Below are 21,301 nucleotides of genomic sequence, written 5' to 3'. Positions count from 1 at the left end.
GAGCAAGTAACCACACCCAACAGTTTATCGCAGGCAAGTCATGATCATGGGCTGACCCAAGACAGTTTCATCCTCAAAGGCAGGTGATATTTGAGCACAGACACTCACTAAGGAGAAGGTGCTGTGTATTGGCAGGGCCTATACTGTTTTGAGCTTTAACAACTTTTAACAACTAATTTCTTTCTTCATTCTTCTCTTATCCCTTAGCCACTATTATCACCACAACATTTTTGTCTGTCTCGGGGCTTGATTCAACACTCCACCCTAATTTATGTCCCTTCCTCATACTGCCATACCCACAGACCAAAATTTCCTAACATACCCCTCCTTCCCTTTAGTGATGGATGGGTGGCACTGGCCAGGAAACCATCCAGCCAACTCTGCCAGATTTCTGCCAGCAGACAGGCCCCCAAGCACAAGGGTTATGCTCCTGTGGCTATCTTCTGCCACTTTAAGGTGACAAGCCTTAGCAAACCAGAGAATCCAGTCCTCTGATTATTATATGCACCCCATTCTTCCAATGTGGCCTACTTAGTTAGTGTACCTTATTTCAGCCAACTCACTAAGCTTCTACTGCACTGTCCTTACTCGTCATTCTTCCTTTTCAACTAAAAGTCAATATCCTTGCTGGATAAGTTCTGTCCCGATTACCCATCTAAATAGTTATCAAAATGCCACTTTCTGCTTTACATAGGGAAACTTCCCAAGGAACAAAGAGCGATCTCTCCTCATGTTTGTTAGGATTATACAGCAGCGGTTCTCAACCAGGGGTATGAGTATACTTGGAGGTACACAGAGATCTTCCAGGGGGTACCCTCAACTCATCTAGATATTTGCCTAGTTTTACAACAGGCTACATATAAAGCACTAGCAAAGTCAGTACTAACTAAAATTTCATACAATGGCTTGTTTATATTGCTCTATACTGTACACTGAAATGTAAGTACAATATTTTTTTCCACTTGATTTATTTTATAATTCTATGGTAAAAATGAAAAAGTAAACAATTTTTCAGGAATAGTGTGCTGTGACACTTGTATTTTTATGTCTGATTTTGAAAGCAAGTAGTTTTTAAGTGACATGAAACTTGGGGTACACAAGACAAATCAGTCTTCTGAAAGGGGTACAGTAGTCTGGAAAGGTTAAGATCCACTGTCTTACATATTTGGGATAAAATTTTCAAAAGCACATAGAGTGACTTGTGTCTCATTAAAAGCCAATGGGACTTAGGCACTTTTCAAATTTACCCTTAGTAGCATTTCTCAACTCTGACTATGGAAGTGGTCATAACTCCCTAAAAATGCTTTGCCTGTAGCGTATGCCAAGTGAGGATAACCAGTATCAATGGGATGAATACATTTCTTCCCAGCAAATAGACATTATAACCTGCAGAACTGAGAAATACACCTTTACAGGGACAGATAGCTAATGCTGATCACAGCAGAGAGAGACAAGGTCAACATGCCAAGTACTCTGAATGTATATGATGCCACAAAATCAAAAGTCTCAGGGATGATTGTCAGTCAAGCTCTCTTAAAGTCAAAACCAGACCTATATATGACAAGTTAATGTAGGCAACGTGCCAGGACAGTCAATAACCTTATAATCGTATCAAATTGTTTTTACTGTGTAAAATGACACAAAATATGAAGAAATTAATGATACAGTCAGTTACTTGTTACATTTTGAATGATGGACATTAAGGCACTGAACTGGGGATCAGGAGATGTGTTTAATTCCAACCTCTACCACAAACTTGGAGTGACCTGGGGAAAGTCACTTACTCCCTAGTGCTTATGTTTCCTATTTGTAAAATGAGGATAATATTTCCTTTTTCCCACCCTTCTGGTTTGTCTGTTTAGATTAATAATTCATTGGAGCAAGGACTGTGTCTTACTATCTGAATATACAACTCCTAGCACAATGGGGGGTTAGGGCAGCTATACGCCACTCCAACTCTAATATGGAGCACACAATGTACTTCTAAAGGGCCACAGCAAATCCTAGTTGACAAGTTTAACTTTTGGGCTAATTCCTAGAGATTGTAAGAATTTGCTGCCTCTCACAAGAAATGGAGGCGGTTAAGGTACTGAAGTAGTGCTGGAGCATTTAAGCGTGAAATCGCATTATTTCTAAATGTCTTCATTTTTTATGACTACTGTAAGAGGTTTATTTTTTGTTTGCTTTTTAAGTACCACAAGTAAAAGTACAGAGAAGTATATTTTCTAGTTTGAATATTAGGATATATTCATTCTATCTTAACAGACAGTGTCCGCCACCAACATAAAAAAATCCATACTGCAATCTGTTGTCCAACAGGATTCCTTATTATAGTGAAGAAACCGAACATAGTGTTTTCTAAAAGAGCATCAAGTTTTTCATATCAATGTTGGCAACTAAATTTTGAGAGGAAATCGTGAGTTATTTAAGGTTCAAATGACTTCTAAAACTGTCTGTTCTGCACAGCTACCAGCTGTTCAGCCAGCTTCCTCGTTTGTAAAGGAACAAATAAGTATAAGTAACAACCTCATTTTCACAGGTGCTAACCCATGTAGCCCCCAGAGACTCCAGTGCAGTTTATGAACACTTACAACCTCTGAAAAATATGACCATGAGCTCTTTGGAACAGGGTGGTAATTTTTATATTAGGTATTTTACCAGTTCTATCACACAGTCTACTTTCTATGGTCCTATGGGTAAATCATAACTAATGTAATTTTTTTTAAAAAATTACTTACGTTCTAAGCCCGGCATTCTCTAATACCAATTCTTCCAATCGATTGGATCTACTCACCACTCTCAGGATCTGCTCACAGACATCAGTGGACTGCCATGAAAACGATATAACAATATTACTAAAGCAAAAACATTCTTACATCACCGAAAATATACAGCTGTAAGCTAGGAATAGCCTCACGTAATGAAGCCTTGGCCATAACTGGATCTCCTAGTCACCACAATACAAAAAATAATAATAGTAGGAGAAGCCTCCAAAACCCAGTAAGAGGATGTAAGATAGCAAAATTCATTTGGGAAAGATTCTAAGTGGGAAATTGGTATGTGAGAGGCAAACTAACAGAGACTCACTCAAGGTGTAGGCCAACAAAACAGGACAAAATCTTATTTCTGACAGAAAAACTGTGTGATTAATAATATTACTTATTTAAAAACTTTGTGTCCATGATAATCTTTTACAGAACAGACATAATTAATAAGCCTAAACTAGAATGACCACAAAACCAGAAACAGGAGTATCACAATGCAGACCCACAAGGGACACATTCTGGCTGCAGGCACTCCATGAAAGAGCTTTGTGGTTGGGGAGTGTGCTCCAGGTATTTTAATGTGGATCCTGCTAACCCACACCGAGCCATTACACACCCCACCATGTTTACATTAGTCATATTTTGTAATAAGTAATTTGCATGGGCAGCTGTGGGATCCACGATGAGCCATAACATTAGAGTAAAATAAAGCTGCTTTTATGCTATTAATTTGCTAATGTTGGAGAGGATAAAGGTGAAGAGAGAAATTTTGTAGTTTTAAATTTTTACTTCAGCTGTGATCCCAAGATCAATATACAACAAATAATACTATCGCCTCACTTTTATTTTATTCTTTGTTTTGCTTTTGAACTCTGGTCCCCCAACACACAAAATCAAGGTTCCATTAGAGGTCTGAAGCTGAGCTTTTGTCATGACCATGACAGCTAAGATGATTTTGCTCAGGCCAATAAATCATTCCCCATTAAAAGTGCCCCCACGACACTTGTATTGGGGTCTGAGAGTCTACCTGGTGTCTGACCCCACAGTTCAATCAATTTCTAAAGCTAAATTTCTTAGCCTTTTAGCTTTTCAGTCTAGTTCTCAACTCATTTAAAAAAAAACAACAACTCTACAACACAGAGGGGAGAAAAATCTACTTTCAGTCCTCCTTTTACATTATGCAGTTTGTACTGGTGTTTTAAGGACTGTCACTTCTCTATCACCACAGGCATTGATCTGCACTCTTATATTTTACAAAAAGAACAGGAGTACTTGTGGCACCTTAGAGACTAACAGAGACTAACATTAGTCTCTAAGGTGCCACAAGTACTCCTGTTCTTTTTGCAGATACAGACTAACACGGCTGCTACTCTGAAACCTATCTTATATTTTAGTAACTGAGAATATGATCAATGTTGGTATACCAGTGTGATTACAAATGAGTGGTTTAATCTGTTTCTGAGAAAGGTATAGCGGTGTCTACCAAAGACAGTGTCATAGTGGGAGATGCAAAGAGCAGTACATAGTATTGATTCTGGATTTGTTTTTCTTAAACTGGCTTTCAGTAATGTCATTATAATATGGATTTAGCAATCAATCAGCTTTTGTATTATCCTCCGGATATTTTTGACTGCCAGCTTGAGTGTATGGAATTAAGGAGTTACTATAAGAAGTGGGTTTATTTTAGAGCTGTACAAAACTTGCTAATTGGATTCAATCAGTTTCAGCAAATCAAAGACACTAGGTTCCGTTTGCTAAGATTGCATCTCCTGTGGTTTGTTTGAAAAGTCTTATGTTTGTACAAACCCCAGAACTCCAAAGAAACCTCAAGAAAATCCCAGCAAAATAAAACCGTTTCCTAAAGAAACCATAGTTGCATCACGCTTTCCCTCTACATATATTCTCTAAAACACCCCTCCCCAAACACGGCCCCATGTCCCTCCTCATCCCCTTGCCCCACCAGCAACCCCTTCAGGTGCCTTTTTGGTGGGCCTCACTGAGCTTTACTACGTGCCCAAAGCTCTCAGGTGGTTGACTGAAACCATCACTGGCTCACTCCCAGATTTTCAGGGGATGGACATCAAATAAGCTTGTTGTTATTAAACCCCTGCACACAAACGTCTATATTGGTGTCCTGAGAAAAGTGCAATGTCTGACAGCAACCCTAATCAGCTCCTGGAACAGGAAATAGTCCAAGCACTGCTGGTTTTGAGGTTTCCGTGCTAAAAGGTTTCACACCACTGTAGTTAGCCCTTTGCTTTCATGATCACTAAGCTAATTGTCACTCAAATTGAGACATAATGCAGATTGTACTGGTGACAGAACAAAGAGTAATGGTCTCAAGTTGCAGTGGGGGAGGTCCAGGTTGGATATTAGGAAACACTATTTCACTAGGAGGGTGGTGAAGCACTGGAATGTGTTACCTAGGGAGGTGGTGGAGTCTCCTTCCTTGGAGGTTTTTAAGGCCCGGCTTGATAAAGCCCTGGCTGGGATGATTTAGTTGGGAATTGGTCCTGCTTTGAGCAGGGGGTTGGACTAGATGACCTCTTGAGGTCCCTTCCAACCCTGATATTCTATGATTCTATGACAAGGTGGGTGAGGTAATATCATTTTTGGACCAAGTTCTGTCAACTTCCTACCTTGTCTCTCTAATATCCTGGGACCGAAATAGATACAACTACACTGCATATTCCAATTGAGAGTCAGACAAGACAGTACTAAGTAGAACTGGTTGAAAAATTGGATATTTTACCCCACAGAAAATTTTGACAAAATGAAGACAAAAGCTTAGTTGTCTAAATTTTCAACATAAAATTTTGATTTTGGCAGAAATGCAAATACCCAAAGATTTCAGATAAAAAGCAAAGATTCCAATTTAAAAATGCTGCTGTAGTACCTCATGGGAGTTGTAGTTTGGATACCTTATGCTCCCACTCTCCTCTATAGGGCAGGTTCCCTAGTCAGAATACGTCTCTCGTGATGCACCACAGTCCCCCTCTTGGTGAGGGGTGCATCACTGGAGATGTAGTCCAGCTAAGAAGCCAGGCCCACAGAGGAGAATAGGGACATGAGGCACCAGAACTTCAAATCCCATTAAACATTGTAGTGACGTGTCCATATCAAACTATTTGATCGTTAGTAGAAATAGTGCAGTCTTTGGGTGCTTGGGTGTGGGTTTTTTGGTTTTTGTTTGATTGTTTGTTTGTTTTTAGGAAGAAAAGTGGAAGTTTTCTACAGAAAGCAGACACTTTTTGTGATTTTTTTTTAAACCAATTTTCCATCACAAACAATTTTGATGGAAAATTTTTGATCAGCCCTAATACTGACCACGCTTCTTTGAATAGCTTTAACAATATACTTCAGTTGAGACTTGCAATACTATACTATTTCAATTTCAGTCCTGAGCCTCTGAAGCAGAGACTACCAATTGTGCCACATTCTTTGGTGGTGGTTTTATGATATGTACTAGACCAAGATAACCCAACTCAATTCCACCTCACTTTAACGTCAGGATTTGAAACTAGGTCTCCAAAGAAGAAAGGAAAGTGCACTTTCTACATTTATTCTTAAAGCTATTTTCAGATACCACAGCTTTCAGGACATCACTAGCGATCAGGTTTTCATGTAATGTGACACTACTGAGGGGAAAGCTACAAGCAAATTTTTGAGGTCAATACATTTGCACCAATTCAAATTTGGTCCTTCATTTTTATGATCCACAGAATCCAATTCTCGATATGAAGAAAGATTTTTGGGCAGGCTTGAAAAACAATAACTACATCTGGGAGAATTAACCTTAACATTTTAAATAAAAAAGTTATTTTGATTTATTAAGTTTAAAGTCATCCAATAATCAGCCATTTTTAACAGTTTCTTCCAGTCCACCTTGCTGGTTTGGGGGAACGAGGTAATTATCTTACAGGATTACATATTTATTATTAAATCTGACTGTCTTCACTCCAAGAAAGTGGATGCTTCTTTTCATCAGGATGTAATGCAGAGTGAGAGGAAAGACTACTTTCAATAGTGCAAGAGCAGTGCAAACACAATCCAAATATTCCCCACCCCCCAAAATGGTTTCTTGTTTAGTCATACAATACTGCTGAAAACAGCTAAAAATAAGCAATGAAGTATTTTGTGGCATCACTATATCAAATAAACTTTGTAAACTTTATTAACTAAATGTTATTGCAAGTTGATTTTTAGAAAAAAATATTTTCCAGCAGACTGAGTCTACTCAGCTTTCCATTGATAAATAAATGCATCTTTCTGAGAACGGTTACAGTGTGCTATAAAATACAGCAAAGCCAGATAACACTAGATGCACCTTCATTTTATTACTTACTAATTTCAGATCCTTAGAGGACAGCTTTGTAAACCACTGATTGTATTCCAGGGCAGCAACTATAGGTATTAAGTCTCTAGAAAAAGAAAAATGTTTTTAAACACTGTTCACACTTATTGTCAAGTTTCGTCAGCTGAACACTTATTCTTATATACTTAATTTACTTTGACTCTTTAACAGTCAATTATCAGGATTTTAGAAAGCTCTGCATTCTAAAAATACAAATAGTGGAGAGGGGAAATCAATTGGATTTGGTATGACTTGCCTTAATTTTAATATGAATTTTTTGACTGGTCAAATAATATCCATATGAATATTTAAACAGGAAATTGTCTGAGCTGACATCCCTAGTCATACCACTACTTTTTCTTCAGCCTGTGACATATTTAAGCTTCTTAATCACCATTAATTATAGTTGAGCATGATACTAAAAGCTTTTTGGCAGCCTGATGATTTAATATAAATCTGTGACTGACTAATTCTAGTCAACATCTCCTTGTCTCTTCTCTCAAGTCATATCCCCCAAGGAAACAGGGGCCGTGCAAAAGGATAATGTAACGTTCAGCACAAACCCTCTCCTAATTGTAAAAGGGATTTCACAACTGAAATTCTAAATGATTCCTGTTCCCTTATTCCAAGATTCTTAATTTGATCTGCTCTACTTCTGTTAGTTTCTCCACAAATAAACACTGGTAAAGGCATGCTGTTAAAAACCTTTGCATGCAACCCCGGAGCAGAGTAACATATCAAATATTATCACAGCATTTAGTATGCTACGTAGTAATACTCAGCAGTCAGATAATCTTCCCCTCCCCCACATTAATACATATGGGGGGGGGACACAAACTCACACACACAAATCACTCTATAAACCCTTGTCTTGCCCAGTAGAAACTAGGACATACAGTAGAACCTCACAGTTACAAACACCTCAGTAATGGAAGTTGTTCATAACTCTGAAACGTTTGCAAATCTGAAGAAAATGTTATGATTGTTCTTTCAAAACCTTACTTTAAATGAAACAGGCCCAGAAACAGTTTAACTTGGGGAAAAAAAATTTAAACTCCCCCCCCCCCCCTTTTTTTTTTACTCCGGGCTGGTTCTAGGTTTTTTGTCGCCCCCAGCCCTGGGCTCCCGCCCACCAGTGCTGACTCTGCCTGCTCCCCCCTCGCCTCCATCCGGTCTGGCGCTGGCAGGGTCGGGGTAAGCAGCGGTGCTCCCGGGCCACGCCTCAGCCCAGGGTCCCTCCAGCCAGGGCTCCCGCCTCCAGGACCGGCCGAGACCCGGGGGACCACCCCGGCAGGGGGCTGAGGAGCCGGGGCAGGGTAGCCCCAGAGGGAGCAGAGTCCTGGAGAGCCCAACGCGGGCCCCGCACGGCAGCGCCCTGCCCTCTATGGCCCCGCTGCTGCTGCTGCTTCTGGCCGCCCTGCCGCAGTCCCTGGACGGCTTGGGCTGCTTCGCTCAGCCCCGACTGCGGTGCTGGGGGGCAGCCGCCCTACGGCATCTGCAGGCAGCTCTGTGTGTCCAGAGGGGCGGCCCCCGCCCGAGTGTTCCCCCGCTTGGAGCCTGCCCGGCCCAGCCACAAGGTGCAGGTGCTGCTCCCTCGTGGCGTGAACCGCAGTGGCCCCAGGGCACGATGCACTGCTGCAGCCAGGGCCGGCTCTAGGCTTTTGCCGCCTGAAGCAAAAAGAAAAAACAAACAAACAAAACAAACAAAAAGATGGCCAGAATGCTGCCCTTGAAAATGTGCCGCCCCAAGCACGTGTTTGGTTTGCTGGTGCCTAGAGCCAGCCCTGTCTGTAGTAGTAGTTTACTACTAATACAGTACTTTACTGCATTTGCCTCTTTTTTTTTTTTTTTTTTTTTAAAGTCTCTGCTACTGCCTGATTGCGTACTTCTGGTTCCAAATGAGGTGTCTGGTTGGCCAGGCAGTTCAAAACTCTGGTATTCGTAACTCTGAGGTTCTACTGTAGCTACTGTATATGTAAATATTCTAAATCTACCTAGTGCTAGTGCAAACTGAACTTCAATCTTCATGGGGCACAATCTGTAAATATTAGCTTTTTTTGACTGTTCTTTCCCAAGCTTTCGATCCAGGAGCATGCACTGGGCAGGCATCTTCTCTGTACACACAGCTCCTCTTTCCTTTATTTTCCCCCCCATTTACCTGTTTTATTTCAATCATTTTTGGTGGGGATATTAAAAAAGTGGAGACTCAGATGCACCTGTGATTCTAATGAATGTTTCAGACAAACACTGACTAGACTATATTCTTTCAGGAACTGTGGCTTTCTATATTCTGAAATATAAGGCCATCTCTAACACAATAAGAGAATGACGATGTGCAGCAAAATAATGTTGTACACCAACTGTAAAGCTAATATACAAGAAGGTTATTTGTATAGTCTAGTTTAGATATAGAAATATGGTACACCACAAGGAATGGGCCTATCGCCCATGTTGTTCAATATATACATGAAGCCTCTTGGTAAATTCATTTCCAAACATATAGTACAGTATCATCGGCATGATGATACAGAAGGATTTATCTCTTGTCCAACAGCTTCTGCAATTTTGGTCTCAGCTGTGAAGTAGTATTTGAATATTGCTAGATGTATAAATCAGGACTATTTCACCTTCAAGCCTGGAAAAACAGAAGTCTTGCTTTCGAGTAGAGGTCATCTATACAAAACAAGCTTGTTTCTCCTGTGTGACTCCACTTGATGGGATTAGTATGAAGGTAATGAATCAGGTTAAGAACCTTGGTGTCTCTTTTGTCATTGCCTTGGCCTTGGAAAACTAGGCATGGGACATGGTACAAACGCAGATTTATTTTTCTGTTGTGCAATTTGTCTCAGATACACATATTTATACCATATGTATATATATGAACTTTGTGGTTAGAAGAGCAACTGTTGCAATTCCTTCTTTTCAAGGTTTTCAGTAGTGCTGCTCCATCAACCAGCTACAACTTATTCAACATGATTACTCACTCATTTGAGCTATCGTGATCCTAAAAAAAATCCGTTTTTAAAAATATTGTCTGTCTATAAAGCGACGGATGACTCTAAACTGACACTGCTGATTTATAAATCCTTAATTCCTGCCCCTAATTATATTCAAGACCTACTCCTATCAACTGATATGACTGGTATCAGTATCTGCGCTCACACAACTCAGCTGTTTAGGGATCCCATCTTCCCACCCATCATGCGTGAAGATGGCAAGACAACTACTTTCTACTGTGTAGAACTTGCTCCCCATGGAAATTTACCTAATTTCATCCTTCACATTTTCGATGAACCTTAGGGTATTTTTGTTTAATTGTATTTGAAAAGGTGCTTCTGAATGCTGTCAGCCCTACGTCTATTACTTTACCTCATTTCCAATCCCTTCCTTTCCTGTTCTTAATTCTCTTCTCCACCTCACTCATTCTTGAGATTTCGATTTAAAAAATGATATTTTATAATATTTTTATTACTTTTTTTTATTACATTGTGTATGCTGTACAGTGACATCAGTGCTTTTGCTGGGAAATGAGAACGAATGCTAAATAAAATGATTAATTATTGATCACTTCCAAAAATAGAGATTTTCCACAACTTTTCTTCACTAATTTATATTTAGTTATTTATATTTACAAGTTAGTGTGTTAACTACTTCGCTATTGAAAAATAAAAGGTTATTTACAAAAAGAATACTGTATACAACACAAAAGCATTAAAGGAAATGCAGAAAATCTCAGTAAGTCTCAACAATGCCAAGCTTTGCCACCGAATTCATGTTTTTCAACACCTTTGTCCCCGGTGTGTTTAAAGGTGGTGAGAAATCTAAATACTGAAATATTTTTAAAACAAAGAACACAAGTTTCCAATTGAAGGTTGCTCACACTTTCCCCAGACAATTCATAGATTTATGGCAAGTTCAAGCATACTAAAATATATGCTTCCCAAGTGAATATTCTGCTGCTAAGCTAAGCAAGCTCTTTGCACTTTATTTTATTTTTTTTGGGTAGGTTAAACAATTTTCTGGTTCACAGCACAATACACCTTCGAATAAAACGTAAGAAGGAGTATTCCCATGTGGCGAACTCTGTTATACAGTGCTACTGTGTTAAACAACCTTGGTTCCCAAACTCTTATCTATAATTCATGAAATTTTATGCTGACCTCTAGCAGAAATGTGCACCTGCAAAACAGGTTTAACAGAAATATTTTACATTTCAGGAAAAATATAAGCATTTGTGCAGTGCATGGAATGCATGGTAATAACACTGAGGTAGGGTCACCACTTTATTTCCTATCACCATGACATATCACTGTACTGTTACCTCACAAGACAGGGTGCTGAGCTACAATAGTTTTCATAGCATTTTAATGATCCTGAAAGTCTGGTCTGTAGGATGTATGATAGTATTGTAAAAATCAAGACTCTCACTAACGTTGGTAAATTAATATTATTGTTGCTTATTCATAGCACCCTCAGTGTTCTAGACACATTACAAAACACATACAAATATACTTTTTGCCCTGAAAATCTTATTGGGTCAGACTGGGATCTCAGATCTCATAACTAATATCTTTAATTGAGACTATAAGATCTTGGCTTCCCAATAGTTTGTACCAGCATTTTAGCAGGTTTCCACACACAAATTCTCTCTTATCTAATTTCCAAATCTTGGGATGCTGCAGTGGTCTTGTCCTGTCATCACAAAAGGCTTTGTGACTTGTCAATGTCCCTTAATAACTATTGGATCTTTGATCTGGAGCAGTAATAGGCCATCTGCTAGAAATTATCATCATCTTAAAATGATATTCTGATTCCCTAGCTATTAATCTTTGGACCACAAAACTCAATGTTGCATTCTCTGGTGCATCTTCTGCAACACAACTGCATGTGCTCCAATAAGCCTGTTAATCAATTCTTTTCAGATCTTAGGATGCTTGGCATCCAAACCAGCTGATTTGTACCATACATGCTTCAGTTTTTCAAGTACTACTTTTATCTGCACATCAATAGATAATACTTTTACAGGATCTTCCTTACTGACTAATGGTTCAAACTTCTTTTCCATATAAGTAAGGAAGCCATTTTTAAATAATTTTTTCATAACCTCATCTCATTTACTGATGAACCCCGACATTCTCTCTGGTATTTTTCACCAGCAATACATTTTAAACTATTATGCTTCTTTGCCTGTTTGGCTTGTATGGAATGATTCTGCTTTTTTGCTGTCCTTATCTTGCCTCAGGAAACCTTGACTGAATATTCTTATTTGCCTGCCTCCTGCTTTTCCCTTTTCCATTATAAGATTTTAAACCTCAGCTTTCTGGCAGATTCTTATTTCTTTCATGCTTCTTTCAGAGAAACTGCAGTCTGCCACACCTTAATTATAGTGTCTCAATGTTTCCCTGTTTTCTTCCAGACCGGTGGAATTTAAATTAAATATTTCTTCCCACTGCATCTTACATACTACATGTATTCAAAATTAGCTTTCCTGAAAACCACTGTCCTTATACTGCTGCATTCAGTGAACCAAATTTCATACTTAGCAGAACTCAAGCAGTTCATACTCCGTTTCCAAGCTCCCCAATTATTCTCAATTAGAGAGAGAAAAACAAACAAACTATCAGTGAGCACATCCAGGATGACTTCCATTCCAGCTGAAGTCTCTACTTTCTGAACAACAGATAATTTCTACATTTTCTGCAGACTGTTGGCAAAACTAATTTCCCCTGCTCTACGCAAAAGGGGAAGGAGACTCTGCAGGAGCAAAGTCAACACAGTTTGACTCTTCACTTTATTTAGGAGATGTAGAAAGGAACCTTCAAGTTGTCATGCCTCAGACAGAAAAACATCTATTGGCTAATTTCATGAGTAAGTCAAATTTAAAAAAGGTGAACTCAGATGGAAAAAAACACAAACTCACTGCACTGCCCTTGTGGAAAAAATGTAAGTAATTAAGTACGCTCCAAAATGAACTATGCTCTGCATGGCTTTTGTGCTGATGGGGAAGAACAGCTTTGTAGACGCTAAACTGAGGGGTAAAACCACTCCATCAGGCAACCCCCAATTGACAGCTCTCAGACTATCTCCATTTTACATGGGAAAGGATCAACCCTTTAGGAAGGACTAGTTAAGATGAAAGGAGAAAATTATGACTTTCAGAGTATTACTACTACTCCTGGGAGAATTCTGTGCCACTGCAATTCTGTGCCACTGGGTACATGCAGAATTCATGTCCTCTGCAGATTTTTTTTTCTCTGCAGAAAATACATTCTGCTGGAGAGGCGCTGCAGTTATGCCTTTTGTCCACCAGGGGCTGCTGTGGTGTCAGACGGAGGGCAGTCAGCTCACCAGCTGGAGCAGCCAGCAGTTCATAGGAAGGAGGAGAAGGTGCATTCCTCACAGCACCCTACCCACAGGCATGGGACATGGGAGGGGGGGCAGACAGAGCAGGACACATGGGGCTGCAGGGGGGGGTCACACAGACTGGGATTCAGAAGAGCTAGTGGGGGGGACAGACTGGGGCAAGGACTGAATGGGAGTGGGGATGCAGAGCCACATGGGGACTCGGGGGTGGCTGAATGGGGGTGCACAGACACATGGGGACAGGGGGAGGAAGGGTAGCTGAGTGGGGGTGCAGGGACACATGGGGATGGGGGAAGGGGGTGCAGGGACACATGGGACGGCGCAGATGGGCCTGACTGAATGGGAAAGGCTAGGAGTCAGTCAGGGTCTGCATGGGGGAGGCTTCCTAACGACCCCTTCCTCCTTCAGCCCCCCAAAAATCCCCTGTTCAATGCTTTTCCCACCCACACCCAACACTACTCCAAGTTCACTCCCAGGCTCCTTCCCAGCAATTATGTCCCTCTCCTTCAGCTCCTCCATTGCTCCTGACTCCCCTAAGCCTTTGCACTGTTTCTGAGGGATGCGGGAAATCCGTTTCTGTATTGTAGTTTAAATGAATTATTACTCAAAGTTCTGTATTAATATGCCTAGTAAGGAATCTATTTGTCAAAAAACATTTCCTGAATCTTTTTTGTTTTCTGTATTATTACAGACATACTTGCTGACAGGTATTTTGAAAAAAATTACCAAAATAATTGAAACTGGCATGATTATATTGTATTATTCTGACAAATAAAATATGCAGAATTTTATAATATTGGGTGCAGAATTTTTAATTTTTTTATGCAAAATTCCCCCAGAAGTATATTATATTTATTGAACATTGTTCACCTGTGGTCAAGATGGCTGAAGTCTTGCAAATTCAACTCCCTGGTATCTTGGGTCAGATAGATTGTATCCACATCCTGTTGTAAATGCACAAAAACACATCTTGGGAAAACTGTTTTTCTTAGTTTCGCAGTCTGCAGCTTCTCATTTTTTGTATAGTTAGCTGAAATAAACCTCAGTGTGAGATACATACTTACCCACTGTACCTCTTCCCTATATGGAAATCCAAGCCAGTCACAAACACATGCATACATTTGTGAAAATCCCCCTGGAAACAAAATAAAAGAACACTTTTCACTACAGCAAACAACAACAACAGGATGCACAATGTTTCAAAACTCACCCTCATTCCCTCTCAGAAACTTATCCATTATACTGCAGGCAGAAGCTGAAACAGACCAAGACTATAGTATGTTGTCTATCACATACGGCAGGTTGCAATGAAGTTTTAAAAATAGCATCTTCATCCACCAATCAGGAGTCTACTCTGTGCTAATTACACCTTAAAACTAAATTACACCTTTACTAGGTTCTGCCAGAAATAGAATTGAACTTCCTGACGCTGATGATTCCAACTTTTTTACATTTCAGCTTTAAAATTTCATTCTTACCACAAGGTCCCAGTTCTGTTACAGTCTGGCTATCCCACAGTGCCTGGAGATTAGCCAGTCTTTCTGAGGGCTCCATAGTTACTTTTTTCATGATTCTCCTACATGCAAGAGGGAAGAAATGCTTAATTTTAAAAAGTTTGTACATGTGTATCCACATATATATCACACACACAAATCTTACATGTGTTTTAAATATAATCTTATGTATGTGTCATATGTTTGTGCACATAAAGGAAAATATTAGCATCTTTAATACACCTCAAGTCTATTCCTCAAACCCAAATGTAAAGCTGCAGAAACAGTAAAGTCAGGTCTGTACTACAGACTTATATCAGTGTCACTATGTCACTCAGGGGTGTGAAAAATCCACACCCCCTAGCGACAGTTATATCGACCTAACCCCTGGTGTAGACAGCACTGTCGGTGGGAGCGCTTCTCTCATCGACACAGCTACTGCCTCTTCTGGGGATGGATTAACTAAGCTGGGGGGAGACGCTGTCCTGTTGGCATGGGAGCATCTTCACTTAAGCACTGCAGCTGCGCCGATGCAGCATTTTAAGTGTAGACCTGCCCTAAGTATTTATTTTTCCCTTCTCCTGTCCAGTGAGCTAATCCCAGGACTCCTGGAGTGATCTATCCCATTTCCCTCACACTAGCAAGGGCAAACGACGCAAAGCCATGGTTCACTGAAGCAACGTAGCCTCATGGCATCTGTCCACTAATTCAAGGCCCCCAAAACAACAGGGCTACCATGTTCGACTATATAGTCATTACCACCTGAGACCATGCTGCAACTGTGTCTCTTTTTTTAGACACAGTCTTCAACTGTAGTTTTTATCGTGCATAGCCCTTCTGACACCAAAGGCTCAATTATTCCTGTTCTGTACCTGGCTCATCTCTTGCTCCCATTATTTTACATCACCAATGAGAGTAATGGCCACACTTCCAATGCTGCTGTTTCTACAGAGCCACATGTGAAAGTTTCTGCTGAAATATTAAATACTGTGCCAAAGAGCACGAGGACTCCTGAAGGGCTACATGTACTCAGGGGATCACACTTTGGCTACCTTGGTTCTAACCTCTATATTCAAATAGTTTTCCTTCCTCGCCAAAAAAATTAGCCCCTTTGCCTTTATTCTTAAGAAATAATATCATGTTTGTCTGAGGGGAAGAACAGACGTGTATCTTCCCTCTGTTCAGTAAAACTCTAGAATAAGTTGGCAACAGGTGCTAATGGCGTGATGCATCAATTGCTTTCCCCTGCAGACCTACGAACGTCAACTTCCTTGGCATATAGGGTATGTGGTTACAAAGCCCTTTGGATGGATTCTCGTCTGACCTCAGTTTTACAACAGCAAATATTCATTGACTTGACTTTGAGAGTCTGTTGATTGACACCAGTCTGACAGCAGAATCACACCTGGCTTTCCTCCCCTCCTCCCCACTGAACCAAGATCTCTGTATAGTTTCACAAAATGCTGCAGCAAATGTCACCAAGGCAGCCCAAGAGAAAAAGGTACGAAGTCCAAAATAATTAAATAAGATGTTGAGAGATATGCAGCTTTGAAGTCCCCTTCCTTCCATTCCCTTTCTCCATTTTGGATACAGTATCTCTAGCTGTTCCTGCTAACAAATTGCCTTATTATGAGCCTGAAGAAGGATTTTAGTCTCCTTCATGGTAAACAGTAGTGATGCCTTAGAGATTTAAAATAAGAAAGGAAGAAAAAAGTACCAGTTTAAATTTAGTGACTATTTCCTACTCAACCTACAGGAAAGTTGAGTAACACAGGATGCAAAGTGGAGAGAAAACAATAAATGACTTCTGCTGTGTCATTTACATTTTTCTGGCATGTGAGTACACCTCTACCCCGATATAATGCAACCCGATATAACATGAATTCGGATATAACGCAGTAAAGCAGCGCTCCAGGGGGGCGGGGCTGCATGCTCCGGTGGATCAAAGCAAGTTCGATATAACGCGGTTTCACCTATAACACAGTAAGATTTTTTGGCTCCCAAGGACAGCGTTATATCGGGGTAGATAAACTATTACTTGTGAAAGTGTTTGTCAAGAGGAAAACTATATTTTATGGGAGCATATATATGTTTGTTGTTTAAACTCTTGGGAAATTAGGAGTAGTAGAATGGAGAGTAGCAGAGTGATAAGATCTGGGAGGCACCAACTAAAATGGGGCAGGGAGAAAGACAAGGAACCAAGTGAGAACAAAGTGAAGAAAATAAAAGAAAAACTATTCAGCATTGATGTAGGATGAAAGAATGCAGGAAAGGAGCATGGCAGAGATAGGAGAAAGGAATGATTGGGAAAGATGAAATACTGAAGCAGAGTAGAAAATACAGACAAATTTCTGAGGACAAGTGAGAACGACAGCAGTACAGTTGTTTTGCTGAAGGTATATGATTTAACAACTGGGCTCCCAACTGTTGACGTTTGAAAAATGATGAATGTCATAGTCCTCCCTCCACTCCCCATTTAGCTTTTAGCCACGGATAAGGGCCTGGAAAGAACTAGCTAACGTCACAGTTGTTTAGTGACAACCATTAGGGAAAAGAAGTTACTGAAAACAAAGGGCTGGACCCTCAAATGTGCCAAAGATCTGTGAAGTGAGGGGGCAAAAAAAGGTGACCTTAAGGCACCATTAGGCCCTCTTCCAATCCCTGGAACTGGAGAGATGAGTCTGGCACCCAGTCTCTCAAATGGCTGTTAGGTCACTGGGAATCTCCAAAATATAGCATGCTCCAGCCATGCCTGCCTCTACGCAGACTTCACACTAGTTAAGGATTCTTCCGTATTACTACAAAGGAGCTCAAGTGAGGGTCAGGCCCTGGCCCAAAATGTTTCTTACATCTAAGTTATGTTCCTAATGAAAGGTGAGGACCAGAGGGCAGGGAACAGTGGCTAGTCAGCCTACCTGAATGATCTGGTGAGCTATATGCATTACAGGTGTCCAAAAATGAGTACCTACACTGGAGACAGACCAGGGAATATTTTCCTGAGGCACGTTCCAATGTGTGCCATCACTTCATTCACATCTTCTGATGAAGCCATCTTCATGGAAATGCTGCATTTCTCTGTTTCAACAATCAGCTACATAAAATATAGATCAGAAAAAAATATAAGCATTGTAGAATTAACTTCCAGTTAAAGAAATCTTTTGAATAATAATGGTTGAATGTTAAACATATGCTTATATACACATTGATTATTACAATGATGTGACAAATGCTCCAAGTAAGAACTACTCTCCAATACTGGAAGGAAGTTTATATTCAAAGTTTTCTTTTTCTTTAAGCCAAATGTCTTCCACCATCACAGCATGAAAGTTTTAAAATGACCTGATCCCAACTGACAGGTTTCAGAGTGGTAGCCATGTTAGTCTGTATCCGCAAAAAAGAACAGGAGTGCTTGCGACACCTTAGAGACTAACAAATTTATTTGAGCATAAACTTTTGTGGGCTAAAACCCACTTCATCGAATGCATGCAGTGGAAAATACAGTAAAAAGATATATATATATATACACACACACACACACAGAACATGAAACAATGGGTGTTACCATACACACTATAACAAGAAGAACAGGAGTACTTGTGGCACCTTAGAGACTAACAAATTTATTAGAGCATAAGCTTTCGTGGACTACAGCCCACTTCTTCGGATGCTGTCATTGAGTCAGCTAGTCTTCATCTACAGATCTAAATGCTTAAACATAATTAATGTAAGTATTGCTTAAACATATCAAAAGATTTAGGTAGCATGATATGCTGGTTGAAAGCTAAATTTCCTCCCCCTCTTTCTGCCATTGAAGAGAGGCACTTTACTTGTGAACCCTGCATAAATGCCACACACACACACACAATCAGTTATCTGTTCTCTCATCATCTGCTCCTATTATAAATAGGATGACACCTTTTCAAAAATACTGCTATTACATTTTAGCATCTTTCAAAAAAAAAAAACTCAATCCCCCCAAAATAAAAACACAACATACACAGTTTGATAAGTGCCTCCTGATATCTACTTAAAGAAAAACATCTGCAGTTTTCCAAGAAAATGAGTACATAGAGAACTCAAAAAGCTAGACTGAAAACATCAAATGTTAAATATGCAGTTCTGTGGTGTTCAAATAAAAAGTCAGTAGCACCCTTTTCTAACAACCTCTTCAGAAACCAACACACAGAGGTATGATATTGTAACTTACATAGACTGATACAATTAGATTTGAGAACTCTGGACAAGATGCTCAACTTCCCTGCTGAAATTAAACTAATTCTGTGTATGCAGATAGTTGTAGCTGTGTTGGTCCCAGGAAATTAGAGAAACAAGATGGCTGAGGTAATCTCTTTTATTGGACCAACTTCTGCTGGTGAGCGAGACAAGCTTTTGAGCCAAACAGAGCTCTTCAAGTCTTGTGTGTAATTTAAGCACCACTATTTGCCTGTGTTTCCAATAAAAATCCATAGACTTGCAGGGTATGATGGGATGAATAACCTCAGAACATCATTGTTCTTCGTTATTGCTGAGAAAAATATCACATTTTTATTACAAATGAAAACTTACATCCAATTAGTTCTGTTCCAGCTGAGTTATGAAAGGGATGCATTTCTTATCTTCATCCCACCCACACATTTCATTCCTACACTTGACTTTTTAAATTACTATTATTATTGCTAGGCTTTACAAGCAGTGAGAACATAAGAATTCAAATGTTCACTGTGCTTACTAGATGAGAACCTCTACATTCAATAGTATGATCTGCTTGATCAGAATGAAGGTTTAAAACGAAGTAGAAAGAAAACAATTTCATTCTAATTAGAATACTCCTGGCACTGCAGATCAGAACTTCACAATACTAAATCCTTTAGGTCTTGAAAGCACTCACCTGACCTGGTTTACTGGAGGTTACTCCTTGGATTTCTAAGTAGCTGAAAGTTAGTTCTAGCTGTAATATAAAACAAGTGCAAAATATAAATACCTTGTTTTCATTTTTAAACATTAACCAAAACATATGAAAATGCCACATTATTCACAAGTTAAGCAAGAGGAATGCATCCAGACTGATTAAACAAGAAGGTTAATAGTAACTGTGTCTCAGCTGTAATAACTTTATTGTGTACAAGTAAATATTTAGTACAGTATATTTGATTACATTTTATATTAAGGGTGTATTTCTAAATAACTTTTTATGGGTTAAAAATGACTAGTAGAAGTTTCAAGTCTGTTACCTGACTGAGTAGTATGCGTTATAAATAGTTCTAAGCGCATTAGTACAAAATGTTATCGATATTTATAAGCAACTTCTTGACCTATTATACTCTAACAAGTTAACCATTTATTAATCATTAATTAAACCTTTAGGAGCTATTTATAAAAGCACTCTTCATAAATGTGACCATTTATTTTATGGAAATAATACCTAAACAGGCCTATAATAGCACATAAGACACTTTTTATCTAGAGTAATCTTCCTCACAGACTATCATGTTATAGTTTTCACCAGTGAATAGATGGGCAGCACAGTTTAAAGCCATTCTGCTCTCACTCAGGATTTTAGGGTTAAAGGCTAAAATTCAATGAAAGTTTCTAATTATAACTCATCACTTCTGTCCTCCAAAGACATGAGCAATAACCAAAAAATGTTTGTACACCTCTACCCCGATATAATGCTGTGCTCGGGAGCCAAAAAAATCTTACTGCGTTATAGGTGAAACCGCGTTATATCGAACTTGCTTTGATCCACTGGAGTGCACAGCCCTGCCCCACCCCCGGAGCACTGCTTTACCGCCTTCTATCCGAATTTGTGTTATATTGGGTCCCGTTATATCGGGGTAGAGGTGTATTCAGTTTAGTGAAATCCCCCCCCCCCCTTTTTTTTTTTTTTTGTTAAAAGTGGTTTTTCACAAAAGGGTGAACTTTCTTTCCAATCATTTAGCTGAAGAGAGGGACAAAGAATGTGCACCACATTAGGAAACAATGTACAGCAGCATCATAGCATGAAGCAGCCTGGAAAACTACACTTACTGTTCATGAAAGGTGCTCCTCAACCAGCAATGGAAAGGTCCTTTATTTAGCCACAGAACAGATGCAGCCCAGGCAGTGGCAGTGCAAGCATTTCCTCATTGCTCACACCAAAGTATCTCATTTTGCCATGGAGAGATCACCTTGTAAGAAATTCATTCATTTCGTGCCCAATCTCATCTGAGACTGCCAGTTAATATCAGTTTTTGTGATGTGGACATCTATCTACTGTATCTTCCTCTACATTCACATAGGTCAGCCAGTCATCAGTGATCACTAGTGACATACACTATATTCAAACC

General features: G+C 39.7%; 1 protein-coding gene across 9 annotated transcripts in view; it reads right to left on the bottom strand.

Moving 5' to 3' along the window:
- CARMIL1 (capping protein regulator and myosin 1 linker 1) overlaps window positions 1–21,301 on the bottom strand; it is a 360,331-nt gene that overhangs the window by 127,213 nt on the left and 211,817 nt on the right. For all 9 annotated transcript variants that reach the window (XM_065581995.1, XM_024102104.3, XM_065581992.1 and 6 more), the window contains 7 exons: window positions 19,864–19,923; window positions 17,945–18,066; window positions 14,961–15,058; window positions 14,547–14,617; window positions 14,353–14,426; window positions 7,111–7,186; window positions 2,739–2,827 (listed from right to left, as the gene is read on the bottom strand). In XM_065581995.1, the coding sequence (XP_065438067.1) occupies window positions 2,739–2,827; window positions 7,111–7,186; window positions 14,353–14,426; window positions 14,547–14,617; window positions 14,961–15,058; window positions 17,945–18,033 (497 nt within the window). In that variant the 5' untranslated portion in view covers window positions 18,034–18,066; window positions 19,864–19,923. The remainder of the gene's footprint in view (window positions 1–2,738; window positions 2,828–7,110; window positions 7,187–14,352; window positions 14,427–14,546; window positions 14,618–14,960; window positions 15,059–17,944; window positions 18,067–19,863; window positions 19,924–21,301) is intronic.

Source organism: Chrysemys picta, chromosome 2, assembly GCF_011386835.1.
Source record: "Chrysemys picta bellii isolate R12L10 chromosome 2, ASM1138683v2, whole genome shotgun sequence".
Classification (NCBI taxonomy): domain Eukaryota; kingdom Metazoa; phylum Chordata; order Testudines; family Emydidae; genus Chrysemys; species Chrysemys picta.
This window is presented reverse-complemented; position numbering and strand designations above follow the sequence as displayed.